Source organism: Temnothorax americanus, unplaced genomic scaffold (assembly GCF_048541705.1).
Source record: "Temnothorax americanus isolate GAGA-0224 unplaced genomic scaffold, ASM4854170v1 Scaffold35, whole genome shotgun sequence".
Taxonomy (NCBI): domain Eukaryota; kingdom Metazoa; phylum Arthropoda; class Insecta; order Hymenoptera; family Formicidae; genus Temnothorax; species Temnothorax americanus.
The window spans coordinates 2,104,361-2,126,891 of record NW_027509496.1 but is presented as its reverse complement, the minus strand read 5'-3'; the positions used below and the strand labels follow the sequence as shown (position 1 = coordinate 2,126,891).

Below are 22,531 nucleotides of genomic sequence, written 5' to 3'. Positions count from 1 at the left end.
CCGAAAAATCTTGTGCGTCGTAACAAAAAGGGGCGTGTCAGCCCGAACGTGCGATCGTCCGACAGATTGTGTAACTTCGATATTTGTGAACAACTGTGAATGAAAATCAGTCAAATTGAATAAATTATACAATCATTTGTCAAAAATTTCTTGAAAATTATTCGATTGGACTTACCTTCTGTACCATACCTGATCCATTGGCGTCGATCACTCGAAGTCCCTCGTTGATCCTGGAAGACGGTGGCAGCGGCAATCCTGGACGGCGACGGCGATGATCCTCATGTGGCAGGAACCGGAAAAGAAGAATAATTAGTCTGATTGAAAATTCGATAGATACTCACCTTCTCGGTATATCAGAGGTCAAACCGAGTGGCGACCGTTGAATTCAAGGACACCCCGCGTTGATTCGTGTCTTCCCATGTACCGTCCGGTTACAACCGCCCTCCAGTACACGCTCTCGCTCGGGATAACGTATGTTAAGATTGAGTGTAATTTCGCGATCGATAACGAGAGCGAAGGGCCTCGGGATGGTATCGTGGCCGCGGAACCGTGGTACAAGCGTGGTGGCGAATCCCTGGAGATTGCGATAGGCGTTAATGAGTTCAATATCGCGAGTATATTGCGTTGTCCTCGCGACCTTGGTGTACGGCCGCATACGGGCCGGTAGTTTGTCCATTGCGTTACCGTTTCTTCGCGTCGGGAAATTCTGGTGTTCGAGCGTCGGTGTTAGCTATCGATTTGTGTTCGGATCTCGTTATTGCGGGTTGATAATTGTGCTCTCGCGTTGAGAAACTTTGCGTCCGGTATTACTTGTGTTGCGTCCTATACTCGCGTTAAGAAATTACCGGCGTTCACACGCTTCGTGCGTTTAGATGTTAATTGCGTAGTTTTTCCTGGCGTTCCGTGGTTATTAGACGCGTATTTCGAGTCAAAGGTGGTGTGGCCTTCTCCACACCTGGCGCCCAACATTATTAGCGATATCGCGACTTGCTTGGTTAAATGACTCGGCGCCTCCCCGTTGCGCCCGAGCCGAATATCTCGCGTTAAGTTAAGATATCATTGCGACAGAGTTTTCGTATGGTTTCGGACGTGGTTTTCACGCAATCCAAGCGTGACGTACCATTCTTTCGCGACATTTTGCGTTGAACCTCACGCTCATGAGTGATGTTAAGTGTAGTATTCTTGCGTGTTATAATTTCCGACCCGAATTATTAATTGTTTGAGAATAGAACCTTCATCGTGTTTATTAGAGACCCAATTAATACTCCGTGGGTGTCTCGCGTCCGCATTAATATTATTTTTGTTAAATGAATCTCGACACCCCGCCACCGGCTATTCTTGATTTATTTATCGAATTTATCTTGTGTTTGATCGAAACCGGATGGATAAACGTTGTTATTTTCTCGACGACCAGTACTCAATAAATGTTTTATTCTTTGTTATCTGACTGAGTATGGAATTAACGTGTCACCCCGCCGAGTATCGCGCTGCCCTTCATTAACCCCGCCCGTGATTAGGTCAAGCTAGCCGATTCCACGCACCTCCACACTTCGTTTTGCATCTCGTTTAGGTTTTCGCGATTTCGTGGACGCGAAGGTACGCGTCTGGCCCCTAACATTTGGAACATTTCGTGGAGTATCGGAGGTGCGAGGAAATCACTGGAGAGGCCAACTATCCCGCTCTCCTAAGTCCTTTTGATCCGGCTCACGTCTCGGAGCGGTCCGGGAGTGCAAAAAGTCGTGACAACGCATGACCAATTCTTTGGACCAATGGCTTAACGTCTCTTTCCGAAAGACGGAGCCCAGTTTGCTCCGCACAAGGGCCTGAATCTTGCACGGAGGGGCGCAGCTTTCACAATTCACAGGGCACCAATCTTTCGGAGAACGGGTGCAGAGCGCTCAATGTATTGAGTGAGCCACGGAGTCACGAACGCGTATCGCGGAGTACCCGATGAACCGGGAATCTAGTTCGATGTGCGACGGTTCGAACGGCGAACTCCGTTTGCGAGCGAGTCGAGCGAGCGCGACGGTGTCTGTCTCGAAGCACAAGCGATCACTATGGAGGCGGTCGTACTGTCTATGCCGGTTTTTTAGTTAGCAAGAGGGTAAGAGATAAAACGTGCCGGAATACAAACGTGCACGTGCGGCAGCCATTAAAAGCCGGGTTCGAGTTTTGTGCGGTCTCTATTTTCTAGTGCAAGTACAATGGCTACAGGGGATGCAGCCGTTAGAAAAACAATTCCTACCACGTTGGAGATCGAACGTTTCGATCGAACAAAAGGACCGTGGACACCATGGCTATTACAATTTGAAAGGGGCCATAAAAATTTTCAATATAAAAAATGAAGCTCGTGTCCCCCATATCTTCTTCACTACGTTGGTTCTGCACCGTTTGCAGTTTTATACAATCCGTATGAGGCCCAGTATGACGTCATTAAGAAGACGTTACAAGAATTTCACGAGCCGAAACCACAACCAGTGGCAGAAAATTACAAATTAATGACCCGAAAACAGCAGGAAGGCGAATCAATTATGGATTACGTCGCTGCGTTACAACAGTTATCGCTCAATTGTAAATTGGGAGACGCTCTGAAGATAGTTCTTAGAAACGTATTTGTGTGCGGAATTCGAAACAAACAAATCCAGAACAGACTGTTGGAAGTTCAGGATATTGGGGACATCACCTGGGAGAAGGCGATCCAATTGGCATCTACGATGGAAACCTCGGAAAAAGGGACAAAGCAGATTCAGGGCGAGGAAACTACAGCACTAGTCAGCACGGGTGCAACGAAGAAGAGGATTCCGTCATACCAAGATAAGACAAAGAAATTTGCAAACGCGAATAGTAAGTGTAGCGTTGCAAAAAAGAACGTGCGCAATAAAAATATCACTTGTTGCCGGTGCGGTAAAGATCATTTTGCGTCGGATTGTACGCTCGATAGAAATATTAAGTGTTTAGCGTGTGGAAAATCAGGGCACTTAAAGAAAGTTTGTAAGTCGCGTTCGGATAGTTCGAAAAGTGTCGATATTCTTAATATCAATCAATCTAAATTTCAGAAGAAAATGTACCAAGTGATTTGCATTAATAACAAGAATGTTAAGTTCGAAATAAATAGTGGATCATGCGTGACATTAATATCGGAATCTAGAACGCCTATTCCATTGTTAAAATACATTAAAGTTAAAGTACGAAATGGTAAGACAATGCGCAGATTACGATTATACTTCACGCAGGTTGATAGAGAACCAGTATTAAGGCGAGAGTGGATTTCTCAATTAAAGTCGGTAACTATTTTCCCTTCGATGAAACAGATCACAGAGTGTGATAATTCAGGAATACGGTCATTATTAAAAGATTTTCCGAACATCATATACGCTTTCAACGGTGGATAAGATTTCAAATATTCAGGCGAGATTAAATCTCAAACCTGGGGTTAATCCGGTATTTCTCAAGGCGAGAACAGTTCCATTTCGTTTACGTGAAAAAATTGAGAAAGAATTAGACATATTAGTTCAATTAGGTATACTTGAAAAAGTAGATTATGCAGATTGAGCGACACCGATCGTACCAGTTCTTAAGAAGAACAATGAAGTTCGAATTTGCGGGAATTATAGTGTAACCCTTAACCCAAATTTGAATGTCGATATTCATCCTTTGCCAACGCCTGATGAATTATTTATTCAAATGGCGGGAGGTAGAATCTTTTCAAAAATTGATTTAACTCAAGCATATTTACAGTTAGACGTCCGACCGGAAGACAGGGAATTACTTACATTAAATACACATAAAGAATTGTATCGTCCTACACGCCTTATGTTCGTATTGCGTCAGCACCAACAATTTGGCAACGTACGATAGAGTACATTTTAAAAGGAATTCGAGGAGTAGTAACTTTCTTGGACGACATACGTATTTCAAGTAGAAATTTAAAGGAACATTTGCGTACACTACGTTTAGTTTTTGAACGATTACATAAGTACAACATACGTATAAATTTTGCAAAGAGTGAATTCTTAATGAACGAAATACATTACTGCGGTTACGTTATAAATAAAGACGGCTTAAGTAAGGCTTCAGATAAAGTCGAGGCAATTTTGAAAATGCGCCAATCGTCAAATGTTTCTGAACTTCGTAGTTTCTTTGGGATGATATATTACTATGATCGATTAATTCCAAAATTAAGTTCGATTCTTCAACCCTTGAATAGATTATTACAAAAAAATGTTAAATACTATTGGTCCGCAAAATGTGAAAAAAGTTTTCAAGCCGCGAAAGAAGCTTTTGCCAGTCCTAAATGTTTAGTTCATTCTGTGACCCTAGATTACCTATTACGTTAGCTACGGATGCTAGTGCATATGGGGTCGGTGCAGTTTTGTCACATGTTTATCCGGATGGCTCAGAGAGAGCAATACAGTACGCGTCACAGACATTGTCAAAAACGCAACAGTCATATTCACAAATTGACAATAAGGCTTACGCGATTATTTACGGAGTTAAGAAATTTCATCAATATTTACAAGGTGCGAAATTTACACTAATTACGGATCACAAACCGTTAACACAGATATTTTCTTTTACGAAAGGTCTACCTTTTTATACAGCTTCGCGTATGCAACATTATGCATTGTTTTTACAAGGTTTTAATTACAATATTAAATACAGAAAGTCGGAGCAACATGCAAATGCGGATTGTTTATCGAGATTACCAATTCCGCGAGATTCAAACGAATTTGAATGTGATACAATAGACGATTTTCAGAAGATTACTTTTGAGACATTACCGATTACAGCAGAACAAGTTGCAAAATGTACGATACAGGATAAAGAATTGTCCAAACTTCTTAATTTTCTTAAATCAGGTAAAGGTTATTTTAAGAATAACAAATATTTTACAGTTTCTTTAGAGGAATTTACATTGTTAAACGGAGTTATATTTAGAAACCATAGAGTGGTAATTCCTTTTCAGTTACGAAAGCAAATTCTTAGAGAATTGCATGAAGGTCATTTCGGTATAGTGCGTATGAAACATTTAGCACGAAGTTACGTATGGTGGAATAAAATCGACAAAGATATCGAAGAAATTTCAAAGAATTGCGTGAATTGTAATAGATTCAAGAATAATCCACCAAAGATAAACCATATATGGGAACCAACGAAAACTCCACTTGAAAAAGTACATGCGGATTTTGCAGGTTCATTTTTAGGTCACAATTTTTTAATCTTAGTTGATGCGTTTACAAAATGGCCAGAGATACATATTATTAAAAACATTACATCGCAAACAACTATAAATATTTGTAGACAATATTTTTGTACTTACGGTTTACCCAGATATTTTGTTACGGATAATGGTAGAAGTTTTACTTCCAATGAATTTACGAATTTCCTAAAGGTTAATGGAATTATACACAAGCGTACAGCACCATTTAATCCAGCGACAAACGGACAAGCGGAACGTTATGTTCAGATATTAAAGAATGCATTAAAACGTATGCAGAGTACTTATACAAGTGTACATGTAGATTTACAGCGATTACTTTTACAATATCGAAATACACCACATGCGAGTACAGGAAAAACACCTGCAGAAATGTTATTTGCGCAAAAAATAAGAACACGTCTGGATTTATTACGACCATTCGAAAAGAAGTATCAAGCGCAGGATACACCAATTTCTTTTACGGATGGAGAAAGAGTGAGTGCGAGAATTACAGCGGTATAAATAAATGGTTATTTGGTAGAATTTGCAAGCGATTAGGTACACTTCATTACAAAATACGGTTAGATGACGGACGCGAGTGGAAACGTCACGTTAATCAGTTAAGGAAAATAGGTGAGAATACTCCTAGTAGTCCAGAAGACTACATTACGTTAGATTACACTCCGCCAGAGAATGTGCGCGAAAATACAAATAATTGTGAGGAACGCGGAAGTTCCAGTGATACAAATGTACATGATAGCTCAAGTGATAGTGATAGTTTTACATTAAGAAATAATTTGAATAGTGCAAATGTTACGATAAGAAATGCGAGTGAGAGTTCCGTTACAACTCTACCAGCACCTTCGTATTCTCCTTTGTCTCAGAGTGACAATTCTTTATTATATTCGACTCCTACAAATTCTTTCCAGGCCAGTACGCCAATACATACTCCTCCGTTAAAACCTCCACTGAAACCAGTTCCAGAAAGCCTCACTCCCAAGAGACCCTCACGAATAGTTAAGATTCCCGGACGTCTTAGGGATTGCGTAATGCCAAAGAAAATGAAGTAGCAGAAGTATACTTTGTTAAGTGAGGAGAGTGTTGGGGCAGTTTGTAATACGCGCGCAGACAGAGTGTAGCGCATAGGTCGTGCGTAGGTAGCGTGCGCGTAGCAAGCTTGTGATTGGCTATACCGTGAGTGGCGTTGCAGTAAGCGGGAGCACGTGACAATTTCTTGTCGGTCGTTGTACAGAAGAAGTTCCGTTTCGTTACAGCCCGGTCGAGGACGCATCACAGTCTTATATGGCTCGATTATTAAATACACGTAGTTACTATTACAAGTACGGGCGGTGTTCAGTAATTTCTCCTGCCTCCTTTACTTCGCCCACGGCCTACATTTGGCCACATATACAATAACGACCAATAATTTTTAAGTTACAGCATATAACTGAGAGGCTTTAGTTTGAAGATGACAGAATGTTTTTCTAAAGTGGCGTTTAATATATTTACTTACAAAACAAGATTATAAGCCGTGGATGGTTAAAAAATGGTTAAATTTATTAAATCATTTTATATTTGCTATAGACGATCTTATGCCAAAGACTGCATTAATTATTTATATTTATTTATATTTATATTTTTGTTTCATGTGTTGTACCTCAAACTTGATGGCTAGGTACTTTAATAAGGTAACTAAAAAAGCATTAGCAGTAAAAATAAGTGAAAAATGCAGATTTTTACCATTTTTTCAAAAAAAATTTAATGTTTAAAGGCTTTGAGCGACTTCTAAATATTAAGTTACAGCGCCTGCTTTTCAAGGGTCTTCATTTGAGAGTTCGCAGAACGAATTTAAGGGGTGAGACTTAAAATCAAATTTTTGACCCAAAAATATTGCCACCTTAATATGGAGAATCTAACATGAAGAATTGCAACAATAACATTAAATATAATAATAGTTATAATATAGAACTTTTGTCTCCTATTTTTGAAATTAATTAAATACGTATCTATTGATTAAATATATACGCTGTTTTTTTACTCCCATTTCATTTTTCTCTAAATTATGTGTTTATTGTTTTTTTATTCAATCAAAAATTTTAGTACTTTATGAGTTCCCCCGTAGCCCTCGGCGGGGGAACAGGTGGATTATAGTAAGGAAGTTAAGAGTGTCTGGAAGAGTGTAATAGGGAGGAGGATGATGGAGGAGTAGCGGAGGGTGTGAGGAAGGCAAAGAGAAGGTGCAGGAAATGGAGGCGAGAAAAAAGGCGGAGCAGGGTAAGAGAAAACAGTCGAAGAAAAAGACCCTGTAGAAAGAGATTAGGGCTGACTGGAGGAGATGGCAAAGACAAGGAGATGGCACAGGAGGCGAGAAGGAAGTAAGGCGGATGCACAACACGCGCGTCGCATCGTGTAGCGGCGGGCAAACGGAGTGATCGAGGGATTGAAGTATCAAAGTAAGGAATCGATAGAGCGAGGTGAGCAGAAAGGAAAGTAAGTAGTAACTGTAGGGAAGGTAAGTGCACGTGGCGTTAGTAAGAGCGAGCAGTGGTACGAAGGAGAACAGAAAGAAGATTGGCAGTTAAGGAGAAAGAAAGAGACGGAGGGAGGACAGGAGGAAGAGACGAAGACAGGAAAGCACGTATGATAAATAGAGGAAATAATTAGTTTTGTTTACAAATTCCGAAAAAGGAAAGTAAAGGAAGATAGACGGAAAAATCGAATGTAGAGGAACATTAACGTCGACAGGGAGGTGATAGAGACGATAGTGGAGGAGCGAGCAGCAAGAATGACGAAGGAGCTTAAGAAGGAAATAGAAGAACTGAAAAAGAGGTTGCACAGAATGGAGCAAAGCTCAGATAAAAGGAAGAGGGACGAGAGTGAGGAGAGAGGGGAAATTGCGTACAAAAAATAAATGAAGTGGTATGAAGATGATGAAGAGAACGATGAAGAAAAAAGAAGGAAAAACATAATAATCAGGGTAGAGAGAGAAAGATGGGGAGAAAGTAACTCAAATTGGAAAAAGGTGAAGCAGTTATTTACAGAAAGATTGAAAGTGGAGATGGAAGTGAGGGAAGTGAACGTGATAAGACTGAAAAGAGAATGGTTAACTTTGCTGGTAAGAATGGGAAGCGAGGAGGATAAAAGGAAGGTACTTGAAGCAAGAAGAAAAGAAAGAAATAGAATAAAGGTGAAAATGGACAAGGACAAGTTTATAAAAAAAAAAAAAATAAAAAAAGGAAAAGAGATGGGAAAAAAGAGATGAAAAAATTAGGAAGAAAGGGAGGTCGGCAGAGGAAGAAATTACGCAGAAGATGGAGGAGAATCTCTTGATGAATTCGGACAAGGACGAAGAGGACAAAAGGGAGGGACCAGTGGGAAGACACTGGAAAGGGTAGGGAGGGATAAGCAAACTTGTAAAGGGTTGGGAACGTCCCTTCAAAACGCCACGTGTATATGTGTGTATATGTGTAAAAAGGAAGAAGAGTGGGAGGAATGTAAAGATGTACAGATTTTTGTAAAGTTCCTCAAAAACGCCCTTTAAGGCCCCTTTGGGGCAAATAAAGTATCATTTGTAACCGTAACCGTAATTTTAGTACTTTATTAAATTTCGAGGTATAGCAGCACCAAGTTTTTTTACAAGAAAAATTTATTTTATTTTTATTAAATATTTTCATTTTGTACTGTTACCTCTTTAATTATTTGTGATTAAAATGATTTTTTGTAATATTATAATTTTGTTAAGGAGAGTTAAAGTTACTACTACTAGGGTTGGGTTGGAATAAAAAGATCCTTAAAAGAGGACAAAGATATACACAAAGATGTACCACATGGGTTTTATTTTTTTAAAGTAGTTGCACAACAATTATTTTTCAAAGCAATATATATATTCTCTTTGCACCCGGGAAAAAAATCTGTTATAATGTTTTATATGCTTATATAAGAGCGATCTTATATGCTCATATATGAATTTTGGCCTGATAAGATCTTATACGGTCATATATGATTATATAAGATTATATATAAGGACCCAATATATATAATATATATTTAAATAAGTTTCAGAAAATTGTTATTTTCAAATGTTATTTTTTAAGTGTGCCACTTTATTATAAGAGTGGACTCCACGATACAACTGGTATGAAAATTGTACCGCTCCATAGCGCGAGACAGTGTCGTGTCTTTTGATACCGTTTTTATAACACTGTCTGTCTTTTAAATACGAGAAACAGATCCCATCGAATGCCATCTATCGGATACTTTGAGATACAATATTGTGATCTGGTCATATATAATCTTATATAATTTGTAACGTTGCGGCCCGCCGTTTTGTGGCAGCGCCACGCCGCCGTCACAAGGCGCGGAAATTTGCACCCAGGGACAAGCTAGAGAGGCGACGACGAGATCTCCAGAGGTCAAAAAGTCGATATCGTTTCCGCGTTTTGACTATTCTTTTATTTTCATGTGTAATTATAATGCGCGCGGCGTCTAAACAACTCCACGGCGAATCTTCGAGGGAGTACCAATAACGAGAGGGGACCGGAAGGATCAAGGACCGAGGAGGGGTAGCGAGAGCGGAAACTACAGGGATCACGGGCGGCGAGAGCAACGCGGCAGACGTGCGGCGAATGAGGCAGCGATGGACAAGGCCGCCGATAGCGGGGCCCCAGGTACCGGGGAAAACCCGGCCTCATCAGCAATCTGCCTCCACGAAATACCGGCCCACGGGGTGACTGATCACCGCCCCGAGGGCAACCGGAGGCACACCGGCCAGAACAAAGTCCAGTCCGCTGCCCAGGGACAAATTGAAGAAGTCGCTACGCCGGCGAGGGACCGTTGCGCGCCCCCGAAGGATCCACCTTACGACGATCCTGCGTTAGAATATCGCGTGAGCTTGCAAGCTCGCTCTCGATTGGTTGGCACGCCCCTACGGAAGGGGGTGCCGCATCGATTCCGTTATCGAGCGAATCTAGCGAGAACTCTCTGGTCGTCCGTCGGCGAGTGTGCAAACGTTCTCTTTAAGATACGCGATATAGCCACCCCGAGTTGGGAAAATCTGGTACGCTGCGACGATCCTCCGTACGAGGTGACGGCGAGGAGCCCTATGAGAAGACATCACATCGGTGAGGTTGCCCGCAGTAATTAATATCGGGATGTAAAGCCACGACGCCGCCCTCCGGGGCACGCTCTCGTCCGGAAAAACGTTGTAACATCGCGACGCGTACGGTTTCTTGAGACCGCGTAACGAATGGCGATCGACAGCGAGAGCAAAGGGCCTCGGGAGGGTATCGTGGCCGCGGAATTGAGATAAAGACGCGATTGCGAGCCTCTGGAGATCGCGATAGATTCGTGGCAAAATCCGTTACTGCGAGTCCGTTTCGTATAACGTCCGCGCTCGTTATTGTGTTGCGTTCGGTCCTCATTACGATGGGACGTGGCTTACGCCACGATTCATACTTGCGTTAGGCTTAAGATAATTGGCGACAGAATTCTCGCGCGACTCCCGGCGTTGCGTTCACGCAATCCGCGCGTGAGGTATCGTCCTTTCGTGATCTTTCCTGCGAGATCTTATTTTCTATTTCCGTGATTATTTCGTGTTTACCGTCAATGTTCTATATTACTTGTAAGTTTGGTCATACTGTATCTCTCGGAGATAATCGCAGCGCCTTCTGCGCGTTATTATACGATAACGCAGTACTTCGTTTATTCTGGCATCCGCGCCATCATTAAGTACTTCTTTTGTTTCATTTCTGACGCTCGCGCGACTGATTATATGATATGTCCGGCCGACCGAAGTCGAATCGGCTTTTATTGGTTCACGCGCGAATTTCTAACGAATAAATGTTACTTTGATTTGTTAATCGCTTGAGTTCGTGGCCTTATTTATGGTGTGTCACCCCGCCGAATATCGCGCCACCCTCCATCACCCCCGCTCCAGCCCTTAGGTCAAGCTAGCCGATTCCTCGCACATCCGCACGTCTCGCTTTGCGTCTCGTTTTGGGGTTTTCTTTCGCGATTTCGCGGACGCGCGTTGACGCGTCTGGCGCCCAACGGTAAATTCGTTTCGCGAAGTGTCGGAAGTGCGAGGGAATCGTCGGAGAGGCCTGTCATCCCGCTCTCCTTACTCCTTTTGATCCGGCCCACATCCCGAAGCGGTCCGGGAGTGAAAAAGTCGTGACAAATTATATAAGTTTATATATGTTTATATTATAGTTTTTTTTACAAATTATTACAGATAATTTCACTGTTTACGAAAACATTTAATAAAATTAATATCAATTTAAAAAAATTAAGCATTTTATGGAAAATTAGAAAAAAAACTTAAAATAACACTTAAAATAAGCAATGAGAAGTGCCGTTTTTTTATCAAAACGGATCTTGGTGCTTAATAATATTGAATGAATGAATGAATGAATGAACTTTATTTGCATTTCGAAATTCCGATCCAAAAAAAGTCAAAAGTGCCAAAAAAGGAGCTGTTATCTTGAACTTTCTGCAAGTATATATCGTTATAAAAAAGCTCCCGAATCTCAATAGAGAGGGCAACCGACTGCGATTGAGAAATTCTACGGCCAAACTGTTTAATTGTTTTCCAGAATTGACTCGAATTTTTAACTCTAGAGAAAGTTTCAATTATAGACCACTCATAATCACGTTTTTTCTTGCGAATTAGCGAGTTAAAATGCTTCTTACAAGCGTGATATTTAATATTTTGATCAAGCGCAAAGTTTAATCTTTTTGCTTTCTTTAGAAGGAGTTTCAACTCCTTTTCGGCACGGCGGCACTCGTCATCTTTCCATGATTTGCGCGCTGCACCCTTAAATGAATGAGAAATACTTCTTAAGGGGATCCTATAGTGGCGGTAGTTACCGACATTTTTTCATTTCAAGGAATTTTTGAATTGGCTTTACAGAATTGCAAGTTTTTGGTCTAGAATTAAAGTACGCACAAAAATCTACATCGCGTTGTACGATTTCATATCGGGAACGAAAAAAAATTAAAAATTTTACTAATTTGGGCACATACAACTGTCATCTGACGACAATAACAAAATTACTGCAGTTTATATATATATATAATGACACCAAGGCGACGTAGGGACAACACATGTAGGAACAATATCGTGTAAATAAAACTAAGATTCAACGTCTAGAAAAAAAGATTCCGTAAAATGAAGGTTTGCATGCAGAGGCACATGCAAGTTGACAAGATGAGCAGTAAGTTGCGTGTAACAGTAGTTGCCGGATCTTTTGAGAGATGGCGCTGCAGTCGCTGCAATCTGACAAGAACAGAGGTATCTCGTTAGACAAGGGTAGATAGATCGCACACAGCATGTGCCTCTGCATGCAAACCTTCATTTTACGGAATCTTTTTTTCTAGACGTTGAATCTTAGTTTTATTTACACGATATTGTTCCTACATGTTGTCCCTACGTCGCCTTGGTGTCATTATATATATATAAACTGCAGTATTTTTGTTATTGTCGTCAGATGACAGCTGTATATGCCCAAATTAGCGCTGTGAGCGTGAATCGGACCGCAGCCAAGGACAGATATCTCTCGTATTCTTCCTTTCTCTTCCATATGTACATGTAAACCATATGCACTTATTCATTACGCTTTCTCTCGTTTCTTACGCTCTTTCACGATCTCTCTCTCTCTCTCTCTCTCTCTCTCTCTTTCTCTCTCTGTAGTATACAGGGTATCGTAGTCAGTAAAATAAAATTTGAACTTTTTGGAAATTTGGTGTTTTAGAATATATTTAATTATCAATTTATTTATTTATTTATTATCAATTTTTACATGAAATAATTTGATCAAGAATTATAACATATAGAAGCATACTCCCGCCACGCATAATGGCATACATACTTGATGTTGACAATTTGTGAAACAAAGTATAAATAAAACCAGTAATACATATAAAGAAAAATGTTATTTATTTTAAAATATTTTTAGTTTCAACGTGGAAACCTTGAAATGACATTATATTGCGTTAAACTTATTGAGCTCTTTGTACAGTGCAACCAAGTAAAAAACGTTGGAATTACTTGAAATTCTTATCAGAAAAATGTAGCAATATGTCATTTCAAGGTTTTCACGCTGAAAGATCAAGAATTACAACACAATATAGGGGCACGCTTCCGCCACGCAGCTCGGTATACACTTGTAACAGCTGATACATAAAAAAAAAGGATTTGATTTTAAAATATCTTTAGTTTCAACGTTGGAACCTTGAAATGAGATTATATTGCGTACTTGAGCTCTTTGTACAGTGCAACCAAGTAATAAATTTTGAAATTACTCGAAATTCTTATCAGAAAAATGTAGCAATATGTCATTTCAAGGTTTCCACGCTGAAAATAAAGATCAAGAATTATAATGCAATATAAAGGCACAATACCGCCACGCAGCTCGGTATACACTTGTAACAGCTGATACATAAAAAAAAGGATTTTATTTTAAAATATCTTTAGTTTCAACGTGGAAACCTTGAAATGAGATTATATTGCGTACTTGAGCTCTTTGTACAGTGCAACCAAGTAAAAAACGTTGGAATTACTTGAAATTCTTATCAGAAAAATCGAGCAATATGTCATTTCAAGGTTTCCACGCTGAAACCAAAGATCAAGAATTACAATGCAATATAAAGGCACGCTTCCGCCACGCAGCTCGGTATACACTTGTAACAGCTGATACATAAAAAAAAAAGATTTCTTTTTAAAATATCTTTAGTTTCAACGTGGAAACCTTGAAATGAGATTATATTGCGTACTTGAGCTCTTTGTACAGTGTTTGAGATCGCAAACGCAGCATCGCGACAAAGTAGCATCGCGTTCGGCTGCATGTCAGCACTTGCACGCTTGCAATAAATTTCGTGCTCATATTTTATACGGTGAAAGTAACTAATGTTCGCGTGAAATCGTCGCATGAAATTTGGCAAGGAAACGTTCGGTATAGCATGGATCTTTCGAGATTCGCTTTTCAGAAACTTTAACATTGCCATCAATAATAAAGTCAAACAACAACGCTAGAACAAAGGAAAGATCCATGCTATACACAAAGCACTCGAAAACAGGTGACGACCCCGTCGGGTCGCCACGTGAAATCGGTGACGTCGGCCCCATGACGCGGGCCTCCGACGGCCAATCACCCTCCCGAAATTCTAGGAAACCCGCAGGGAGGGAGTTTCGCCTCGGAGATGTTAAAAGGACCGTCCTCGCGCCGCGGAATCGATTTCGCTCGCAGATCATAGAAAACCCGCTTTCGCACTCCGCTTTGCACACCGCTGTTCCGCGTTTCGAACGTTTTCGCCGCATCGCTAACCGTTGCTTCTGTGCGCGCTCCACGGCTTCCTTTGAAAAAAAGGGAAAAACTGTATAGACCTGTACATATTAGACTTTATTAAATATATTTGTTTATTTTGCTATTCGATACTTGTGCCTTGTTTTTGTGGTCGTCTCGTTACCTCGCGCTATCTCGCGCAACCGCGTGCTCTCGAACATTTCTGGTCCTTCGAGCCGGATAATACCGGCAACCGCGACTTCGGGAGTGCATCCTCGACGAGTGACCGCCAAGATGAGCATGGATCAGAGCGCCTTGCTGAACAGCCAGTACGACATCCACGGCCGCATCTCCCGCGCCATGGACAACCTCCGAAAGCTGGGTGCAGACAAGCTCAACCTCGGCACGGTGAGCACTCGCATCCGCATTCTCGACGACCTGTGGGCCAAATTTGAGTCAAATCACGACCTCATTCGGGCATGCTACGGGCAACTCTACAGCGAGAGTGAGTACGCAAAAAATGACTTTGTCGACACCGTTGAAAACACTTACGCGCATCAACGCGGTTTGCTTCTCGGGCTCGAAAGCAAACTCAAACCCGCGTCGCTTAGAGTGCCGGTTGGAACGGAGCAAAGCAGCGATCACGCTCCCAAAACGTCACTGCCGCGTATTCAGTTGCGGAACTTTTCGGGCGCGTATGAGGAGTGGCCGTCGTTTCGAGACCTCTTCAAGTCGGTCATCGGTGAGAATTCGTCGATTTCGAACGTTGAGCGGCTCCATTACCTCCGATCGTGTCTGCGAGGGCCCGCTGAAAAATTAGTGAGCTCATTAACGGTGACCGGGGACAATTACGACCGCGCGTGGGCTATTCTTAATAAACATTTTGAGAACAAGCGGGAGTTGATACGCTCCAACTTCGCCACGTTTACCGCCGTGGCGAAAATGAAAGGAGAAACCGCTGACGAGCTGAGCCGCATCCATAACGCCGTCACCACCGCAGTCAATGCGCAGGAGAGCATCGGGAGGCCCATAAAGTCCCACGGAATGGACCTCTTCAACCACCTGGTTGTTGAGCTCTTCGATCAGCGTACGCGACTCGAGTGGGAATCGTTTGTCTCGGACTCCGTCGAGCCGCCGGAACACGAGAAGCTCACGGACTTCATGTCGAAGCGCATCCTCACGCTAAACGCCGCGAGACCGAAACCCGCCGCGAAAGCTTCCGATTCCACTCGGTCCGCGAAGACCCACGTCGCGAAACAAGGGTCGAAAGACAGCTCCGATCCGCAGTGCGCCCTGTGCAAGGGGAAACACTCGCTGATGACGTGCAGCGATTTCAAAGCCAAGTCCGCAACCGAGCGAAAGACGGTTGTAGAGTCCAGTCGGCTGTGTTTTAATTGCCTTGGCAACCACACCGTCGCGAAGTGCCAATCGTCGAAAAACTGCTTCACGTGTAAGGCTCGGCATCACACGATGCTTCACGAAGCCTACGTTCCCGCGTCGCCGTCTACCGAGGTCAGCGCGCTGTCCGCCGTGCGCTCTGCTGACGACCGCAAGGCGATCCTCCTCGCAACCGCGCGAGTGACCATCGCCGACCGCCATGGAGACCCTCACCCTGTGCGAGCCCTCATCGACCAAGGGTCTGAGGTCTCAATTGTCGCCGAATCTCTCGTGCAGCGCTTGCACCTGCAACGATCTCGCTCCGCCGTGTCGATTTTCGGAATCGGTGGGTCGAAATCCGGGTCAACCCGCGGGAAGGTGACGGTGAGCCTTACGTCCGTGACGACCGGAGCCACGATTACCGCCGTCGCGTTCGTGCTGCCCCGTCTTTCTCTCTACCAAGGCTCGGCGACGAAGAGCCCCGCCACGTGGCCCCATCTCAAAGGGCTGCCTCTAGCCGATGCGCAGTTTTCGGCTGGAGACCCGGTCGAGCTACTTCTCGGAGCAGAAGTGTGCTCCACCATCCTCGAAGAGGGCATTCGAAAGGGCGGACCGCACGCTCCGATCGCGCAGAAGACGGCCTTCGGGTGGATTCTCTCCGGTGGCTGCGGTGCCTCAGCCCTCCACACGCGCGGCAGCTTCCTTGCGACGGCCGACCACGAGTTGGCCGATCTCGTGCGCCGCTTCTGGGAGCAAGAAGCGGAGCCTTCCGCTCCCGCCGCCCTCACGCCTGACGAACAGAAGTGCGAGGACTTCTACGGGAAAACGCACTCTCGCACGGAGACGGGGAGGTACGTGGTTCGATTGCCGTTCTCCAAGGAGCCGACAAAGTTGTCGGAGACACGCCGGCCAGCTGAACGCCTGCTCACCGCAATGGAGCGGAAATGCGAGAGGGACCCCCGGTTCGGCGAGCTCTACCGCCAGTTCATGCGGGAATACGAGGAGCTGAAACACATGGAGTTAGCTTCCGGTTCTCCAGACTGCAAAATCATGCCCGAGTGCTACCTACCTCACCATGGTGTGCTCCGAGAATCGAGCACCTCCACCAAGCTCAGGGTGGTATTCAACGGGTCGCAGCTGACGACGTCCGGCGAGTCGCTAAACCAACACCTCCTCGTGGGCGCCAACCTGCTGCCCGTTCTAGCCGATGTCCTGATGCGCTGGCGGTGGCACCGCTACGCCTTCGTCACGGACATCGAAAAGATGTACCGGCAGATCCTCATCCACCCGGACGACAGGAAATACCAGAGCATACTCTGGCGTTGCACCCTCCGCGACCGCGTGTGCGTGTTCTGGCTCCTGACGGTGACGTACGGTCTCGCGTGCGCGCCCTTCTTGGCCATCCGAACGCTAAAACAGCTGGCCCACGACGAACAATCGCGCTATCCGCAGGGAGCAATCACTTTGCGCGAGGACACTTACGTGGACGACGTTGTCTCGGGCGCGAACACTTTGTCACTCGCGGTCGCGAAACAAACCGAGCTCCGCGGGTTGTGCACGGCGGGCGGGTTCCCGCTTCGAAAGTGGGCCGCGAACGACGAGGAAGTGCTGTCGGGAATTCCTCCCGAGCACCGACTTCGCCATGAACCGCACTCGTGGGAAAGCGAAAGTTTTTCTACCCTCGGACTGTTGTGGCACCCGACCGAAGACACATTCGCGTTCGCGATTCACCCGCGCACTGTCACGTCGTTCACAAAAAGACGCGTTCTCTCGGAGACGGCACGTCTCTTCGATCCTCTGGGATGGCTGGCTCCCGTTGTGATTCGCGCGAAAATTTTGATTCAGTCCGCGTGGTTACAGCGGCTGGATTGGGACGATCCACTTCCCGCCGCCGACGCGGACTGCTGGAGGCTCTTCCTCGAGGAACTGCCTCTCCTATCTCAACTGCGCGTGAACCGCTGGCTTGGCAGCGGAGACGAGAGCGCGCTGGTTGAGCTGCACGGCTTTGCCGACGCGTCCGAGCGAGGATACGCCGCGGCCGTGTATCTCCGAATCACTCGAGGCGGCTCCGTGGCACTCCACTTGCTGGCCGCGAAAAACAAGGTGGCACCGGTCAAGCTGGTGACACTACCACGCCTCGAACTCACTGCCGCCGCCTTGCTCACTTCTCTCGCGTGTCACACTCGATCAACGTTACGTTTGTTCGCAGCACCCATTTTTCTCTGGTCAGATTCGAAGGTGACACTGCACTGGATCCGGGGGCACGCCTCCCGCTGGAAGACTTACGTGGCGAACCGCGTGGCCCACATCCAGCAGAAGCTGCCGGATGCTCAATGGCAACATGTCCCCGGGCGGGACAACCCTGCGGACTGCGCCTCCAGAGGGATCACTCCAGGTGAACTGCTGGACCACCCCCTGTGGTGGACCGGACCCGCCTGGCTTCGCGAGGACCGATCTCTGTGGCCGAGCGAGGACCCTGCGATGCCCGACGCCGATCTGCCCGAACAGAGAGTCGCGGCACACGTCGCCACCGAGAAAATCGAGGAAGAACCCGAGATGCTTCTCAGATTTTCCTCGCTGCACCGGCTTCTACGAGTCACAGCTTGGTGCTCCCGCTGGCGACGCACCGCTTCCCGCACCACCACACTCACGTTGCGATCGGACGAGATCGACGACGCACTGATTCTCTGGCTCCGTGTCGTGCAGGCACGGCACTTCGCCTCCGAGATCACGGCACTTTCGGCAAACCGCACAGTGTCACACCGAAGTTCATTGACGAGCCTGAGTCCGTTCCTGGATGACAACGGGGTTCTGAGAGTCGGAGGCCGCCTCAAGCATGCCATGCTTTCAACCGATGAGCGACATCCGATGATCGCACCTCCGTCCTCGTGGCTCACTCGGCTGCTCGTTGAGTCGTGCCACCGTCGAACTCTGCACGGAGGAGTGCAGCTCACCCTCGGCTTGCTCCGCCTCCGCTTCTGGATCCCTCGAGGCCGCTCAGTTGTCAAACAGCGGCTGCATCGCTGCATCACCTGCACCCGCTGGCGAGCCGCGGCACCGCAACCGCCGATGGGCGACCTCCCGAGGGGCCGAGTCACTCCGGCGCGCCCATTCCTCCGAACCGGCTTGGACTACGCCGGCCCGATCCTCATCCGCACGAGCAAAGGCCGCGGACACCGAGCGCACAAGGCGTTCATAGCCGTGTTCGTGTGCCTCTGCACCAAGGCGGTGCATCTGGACGTCGTCTCGGACTACACGACGGAAGCCTTCCTCGCCGCCTTCCGTCGCTTCATCTCCCGTCGGGGCCTCTGCGAGGAGCTGTACTCGGATTGCGGCACCAATTTCGTGGGAGCCGACCGAGTCCTGCGAGAGCTCTTCCGAGCATCATCCGCCGACGGCCGCCGCCTTGCCCACGTCGCTGCCACGGAAGGCGTCAAATGGCATTTTAACCCGCCGGCTGCACCACACTTCGGCGGATTGTGGGAGGCTGCCGTCAAGTCGACGAAGTTCCATCTCCGTCGGGTCATTGGGGAGACCACGCTCACCTTTGAGGAAATGAGCACCCTCCTCGCTCAGGTCGAAGCCTGCCTGAATTCCAGGCCGCTGCAGGCTTTGTCCGACGATCCGGACGACATATCCGCCCTCACGCCAGGGCACTTCCTGATCGGCGCTCCTCTTCTGGCCGTGCCCGAGCCCGCCTTGAATGACGTCGCCGGGAGCTCACTCTCACGGTGGCAACACCTCCAAAAGATGCGCGATCACTTTTGGTCACGGTGGTCGCACGAGTACATCAACGGGATGACATCTCGCCCAAAATGGACCAAACCCGAGGACGCACCTGCCGTCGGCTCTCTGTGCTTGGTACGCGCCGAGAGCACACCACCGAGTCGATGGCCACTGGCCCGCATCATTCGAGTGCACCCCGGCGACGATGGCATTGTTCGCGTGGCGACAATCCGCACCTCAACGTCAGAGCTCGTGCGACCACTGTGCAAACTCGTGCTTCTCCCCGGGACGGAGGACCAGCCGCCGCCGACGGATGCGTGAGCTCGCCGACACTCGCTGTCACTTTATTGTTTTATCGGCCTTCAGCCTTCAATTCTTCACATTTATGTCACGTATTCGTCCGTTTCGGCCCTCTGCCCAAGTTAAATCACGCAAGCGCTCATTTCTGTTCTCCGACTCGACTCGACGATTTGTGCAACACACGAAATCACTTTCGCGCATCACTTCACTTCACTTCGCGTTTCGCACGTTACCGAATTCGCGTTACGCACATATCGCGACTGTTTATGTGTCTCGCTCGGGATCGACGCGCGTTGTGACACTGCGCAGGCGCACCACGCCGCCGGCGCTCGCCTGCACCACGTGCCAGAATCGCGTGCGAGCAAATCGACCGCATATCGATTTTCAACCGCGACGTCGGGCGCCTCATCGAGCGAGCCATCGACCATACCGGCCTGTTTCGTCAGGCATGACGAGGCGGGCGGGATGTTTGAGATCGCAAACGCAGCATCGCGACAAAGTAGCATCGCGTTCGGCTGCATGTCAGCACTTGCACGCTTGCAATAAATTTCGTGCTCATATTTTATACGGTGAAAGTAACTAATGTTCGCGTGAAATCGTCGCATGAAATTTGGCAAGGAAACGTTCGGTATAGCATGGATCTTTCGAGATTCGCTTTTCAGAAACTTTAACATTGCCATCAATAATAAAGTCAAACAACAACGCTAGAACAAAGGAAAGATCCATGCTATACACAAAGCACTCGAAAACAGGTGACGACCCCGTCGGGTCGCCACGTGAAATCGGTGACGTCGGCCCCATGACGCGGGCCTCCGACGGCCAATCACCCTCCCGAAATTCTAGGAAACCCGCAGGGAGGGAGTTTCGCCTCGGAGATGTTAAAAGGACCGTCCTCGCGCCGCGGAATCGATTTCGCTCGCAGATCATAGAAAACCCGCTTTCGCACTCCGCTTTGCACACCGCTGTTCCGCGTTTCGAACGTTTTCGCCGCATCGCTAACCGTTGCTTCTGTGCGCGCTCCACGGCTTCCTTTGAAAAAAGGGGAAAAACTGTATAGACCTGTACATATTAGACTTTATTAAATATATTTGTTTATTTTGCTATTCGATACTTGTGCCTTGTTTTTGTGGTCGTCTCGTTACCTCGCGCTATCTCGCGCAACCGCGTGCTCTCGAACATACAGTGCAACCAAGTAAAAAACGTTGGAATTACTTGAAATTCTTATCAGAAAAATCGAGCAATATGTCATTTCAAGGTTTCCACGCTGAAAGATCAAGAATTACAACACAATATAGGGGCACGCTTCCGCCACGCAGCTCGGTATACACTTGTAACAGCTGATACATAAAAAAAAAAAGATTTGATTTTAAAATATCTTGTTTCAACGTGGAAACCTTGAAATGAGATTATAATGCGTACTTGAGCTCTTTGTACAGTGCAACCAAGTAATAAATTTTGAAATTACTCAAAATTCTTATCAGAAAAATCGAGCAATATGTCATTTCAAGGTTTCCACGCTGAAACTAAAGATCAAGAATTATAATGCAATATAAAGGCACAATACCGCCACGCAGCTCGGTATACACTTATAACAACTGATACATATAAAAAAAGGATTCGATTTTAAAATATCTTTAGTTTCAACGTGGAAACCTTGAAATGAAATTATAATGCGTACTTGAGCTCTTTGTACAGTGCAACCAAGTAATAAATTTTGAAATTACTCGAAATTCTTATCAGAAAAATCGAGCAATATAATTTCATTTCAAGGTTTCCACGCTGAAACTAAAGATCAAGAATTACAACGTATAGGGGCATACTCCTGGCACGAATGTCGGTATATTTCCTGTCGTGTTCATGTATCCCGGTGGCGTGTATCCCGGTGGTGTGTATCCCGGAAGGGTGTATCCCAGGTGCGAGTATCCCGGGTGCGTGTATCCCGGGTGCGTGTATCCCGGGTGCGTGTATCCCGGGTGCGTGTATTCTGGATGTGTGTATACCGGCAGCGTGTACGCTATCGGGGGCATGTGCACTGGTGGCACAGGCGGTGGCGTATATATATTATATGTTGGTGGCGGCGGCGGTGGTGCGTACGCTGGCGGCGGCGGCGGCGGCGGTGGTGTGTACGTTGGTGGTGGCGGCGGCGGTGGTGCGTACGTTGGTGGCGGCGGCGATGTTGTGTACGTTGGTGACGGCGGCGGTGGTGCGTACGCTGGTGGCGGCGGCGGTGATGTGTACGCTGATGGCTGCTGCGGCGTGTACCTCGGGTCTTTCCTCCCCCTCCGCTCCCTCTGCATCGCCCGACGCACCACACTATTTACCAACTGAAAAATAAAAATACATATAAATATATAAATATAAAATACGCGCGTAAAATAAGAAATATACAATATACTCGCGTATATTGTATACTCCTTTGTGGAAAGAATACTCAAACATTGAGGGCAAACGATCGCGCGGATAAAGGTCGATTCAGACATAACCGTGCCGTACCCGCACCGTGCACGGACAGAACAATTAGACAAGGATGGAGACAATAGGAATCCTTGTCTAATTTTTCTGTCCGTGCACGGTACGGGTACGGCACGGTTATGTCTGAATCGACCTTTACTCGGCGATCGAACGGGCAAACGAGCGCGCGGACAAC

General features: G+C 46.2%; 2 protein-coding genes across 2 annotated transcripts; one reads left to right on the top strand and one right to left on the bottom strand.

Moving 5' to 3' along the window:
• The first annotated feature begins 14,775 nt into the window (after window positions 1-14,775).
• Window positions 14,776-19,905, top strand: LOC143901631 (uncharacterized). Its single transcript, XM_077414057.1, has one exon. The coding sequence runs from the start codon at window positions 14,776-14,778 to the stop codon at window positions 19,903-19,905; it is 5,130 nt and encodes a 1,709-aa protein (XP_077270183.1).
• A 1,657-nt stretch (window positions 19,906-21,562) lies between these two features.
• On the bottom strand, window positions 21,563-22,181 carry LOC143901630 (uncharacterized). Its single transcript, XM_077414056.1, has one exon. It carries the CDS (start codon window positions 22,179-22,181, stop codon window positions 21,684-21,686), a length of 498 nt encoding a protein of 165 aa, XP_077270182.1. The 3' UTR covers window positions 21,563-21,683.
• Between the last annotated feature and the right edge of the window lie 350 nt (window positions 22,182-22,531).

What these genes read in the sequence shown, in the direction of transcription:
- LOC143901631 (XM_077414057.1), top strand. Translation starts at nt 14,776, where the DNA reads ATGAGCATGGATCAGAGCGCCTTGCTGAACAGCCAGTACGACATCCAC.
- LOC143901630 (XM_077414056.1), bottom strand. Translation starts at nt 22,181, where the DNA reads ATGCAGAGGGAGCGGAGGGGGAGGAAAGACCCGAGGTACACGCCGCAG.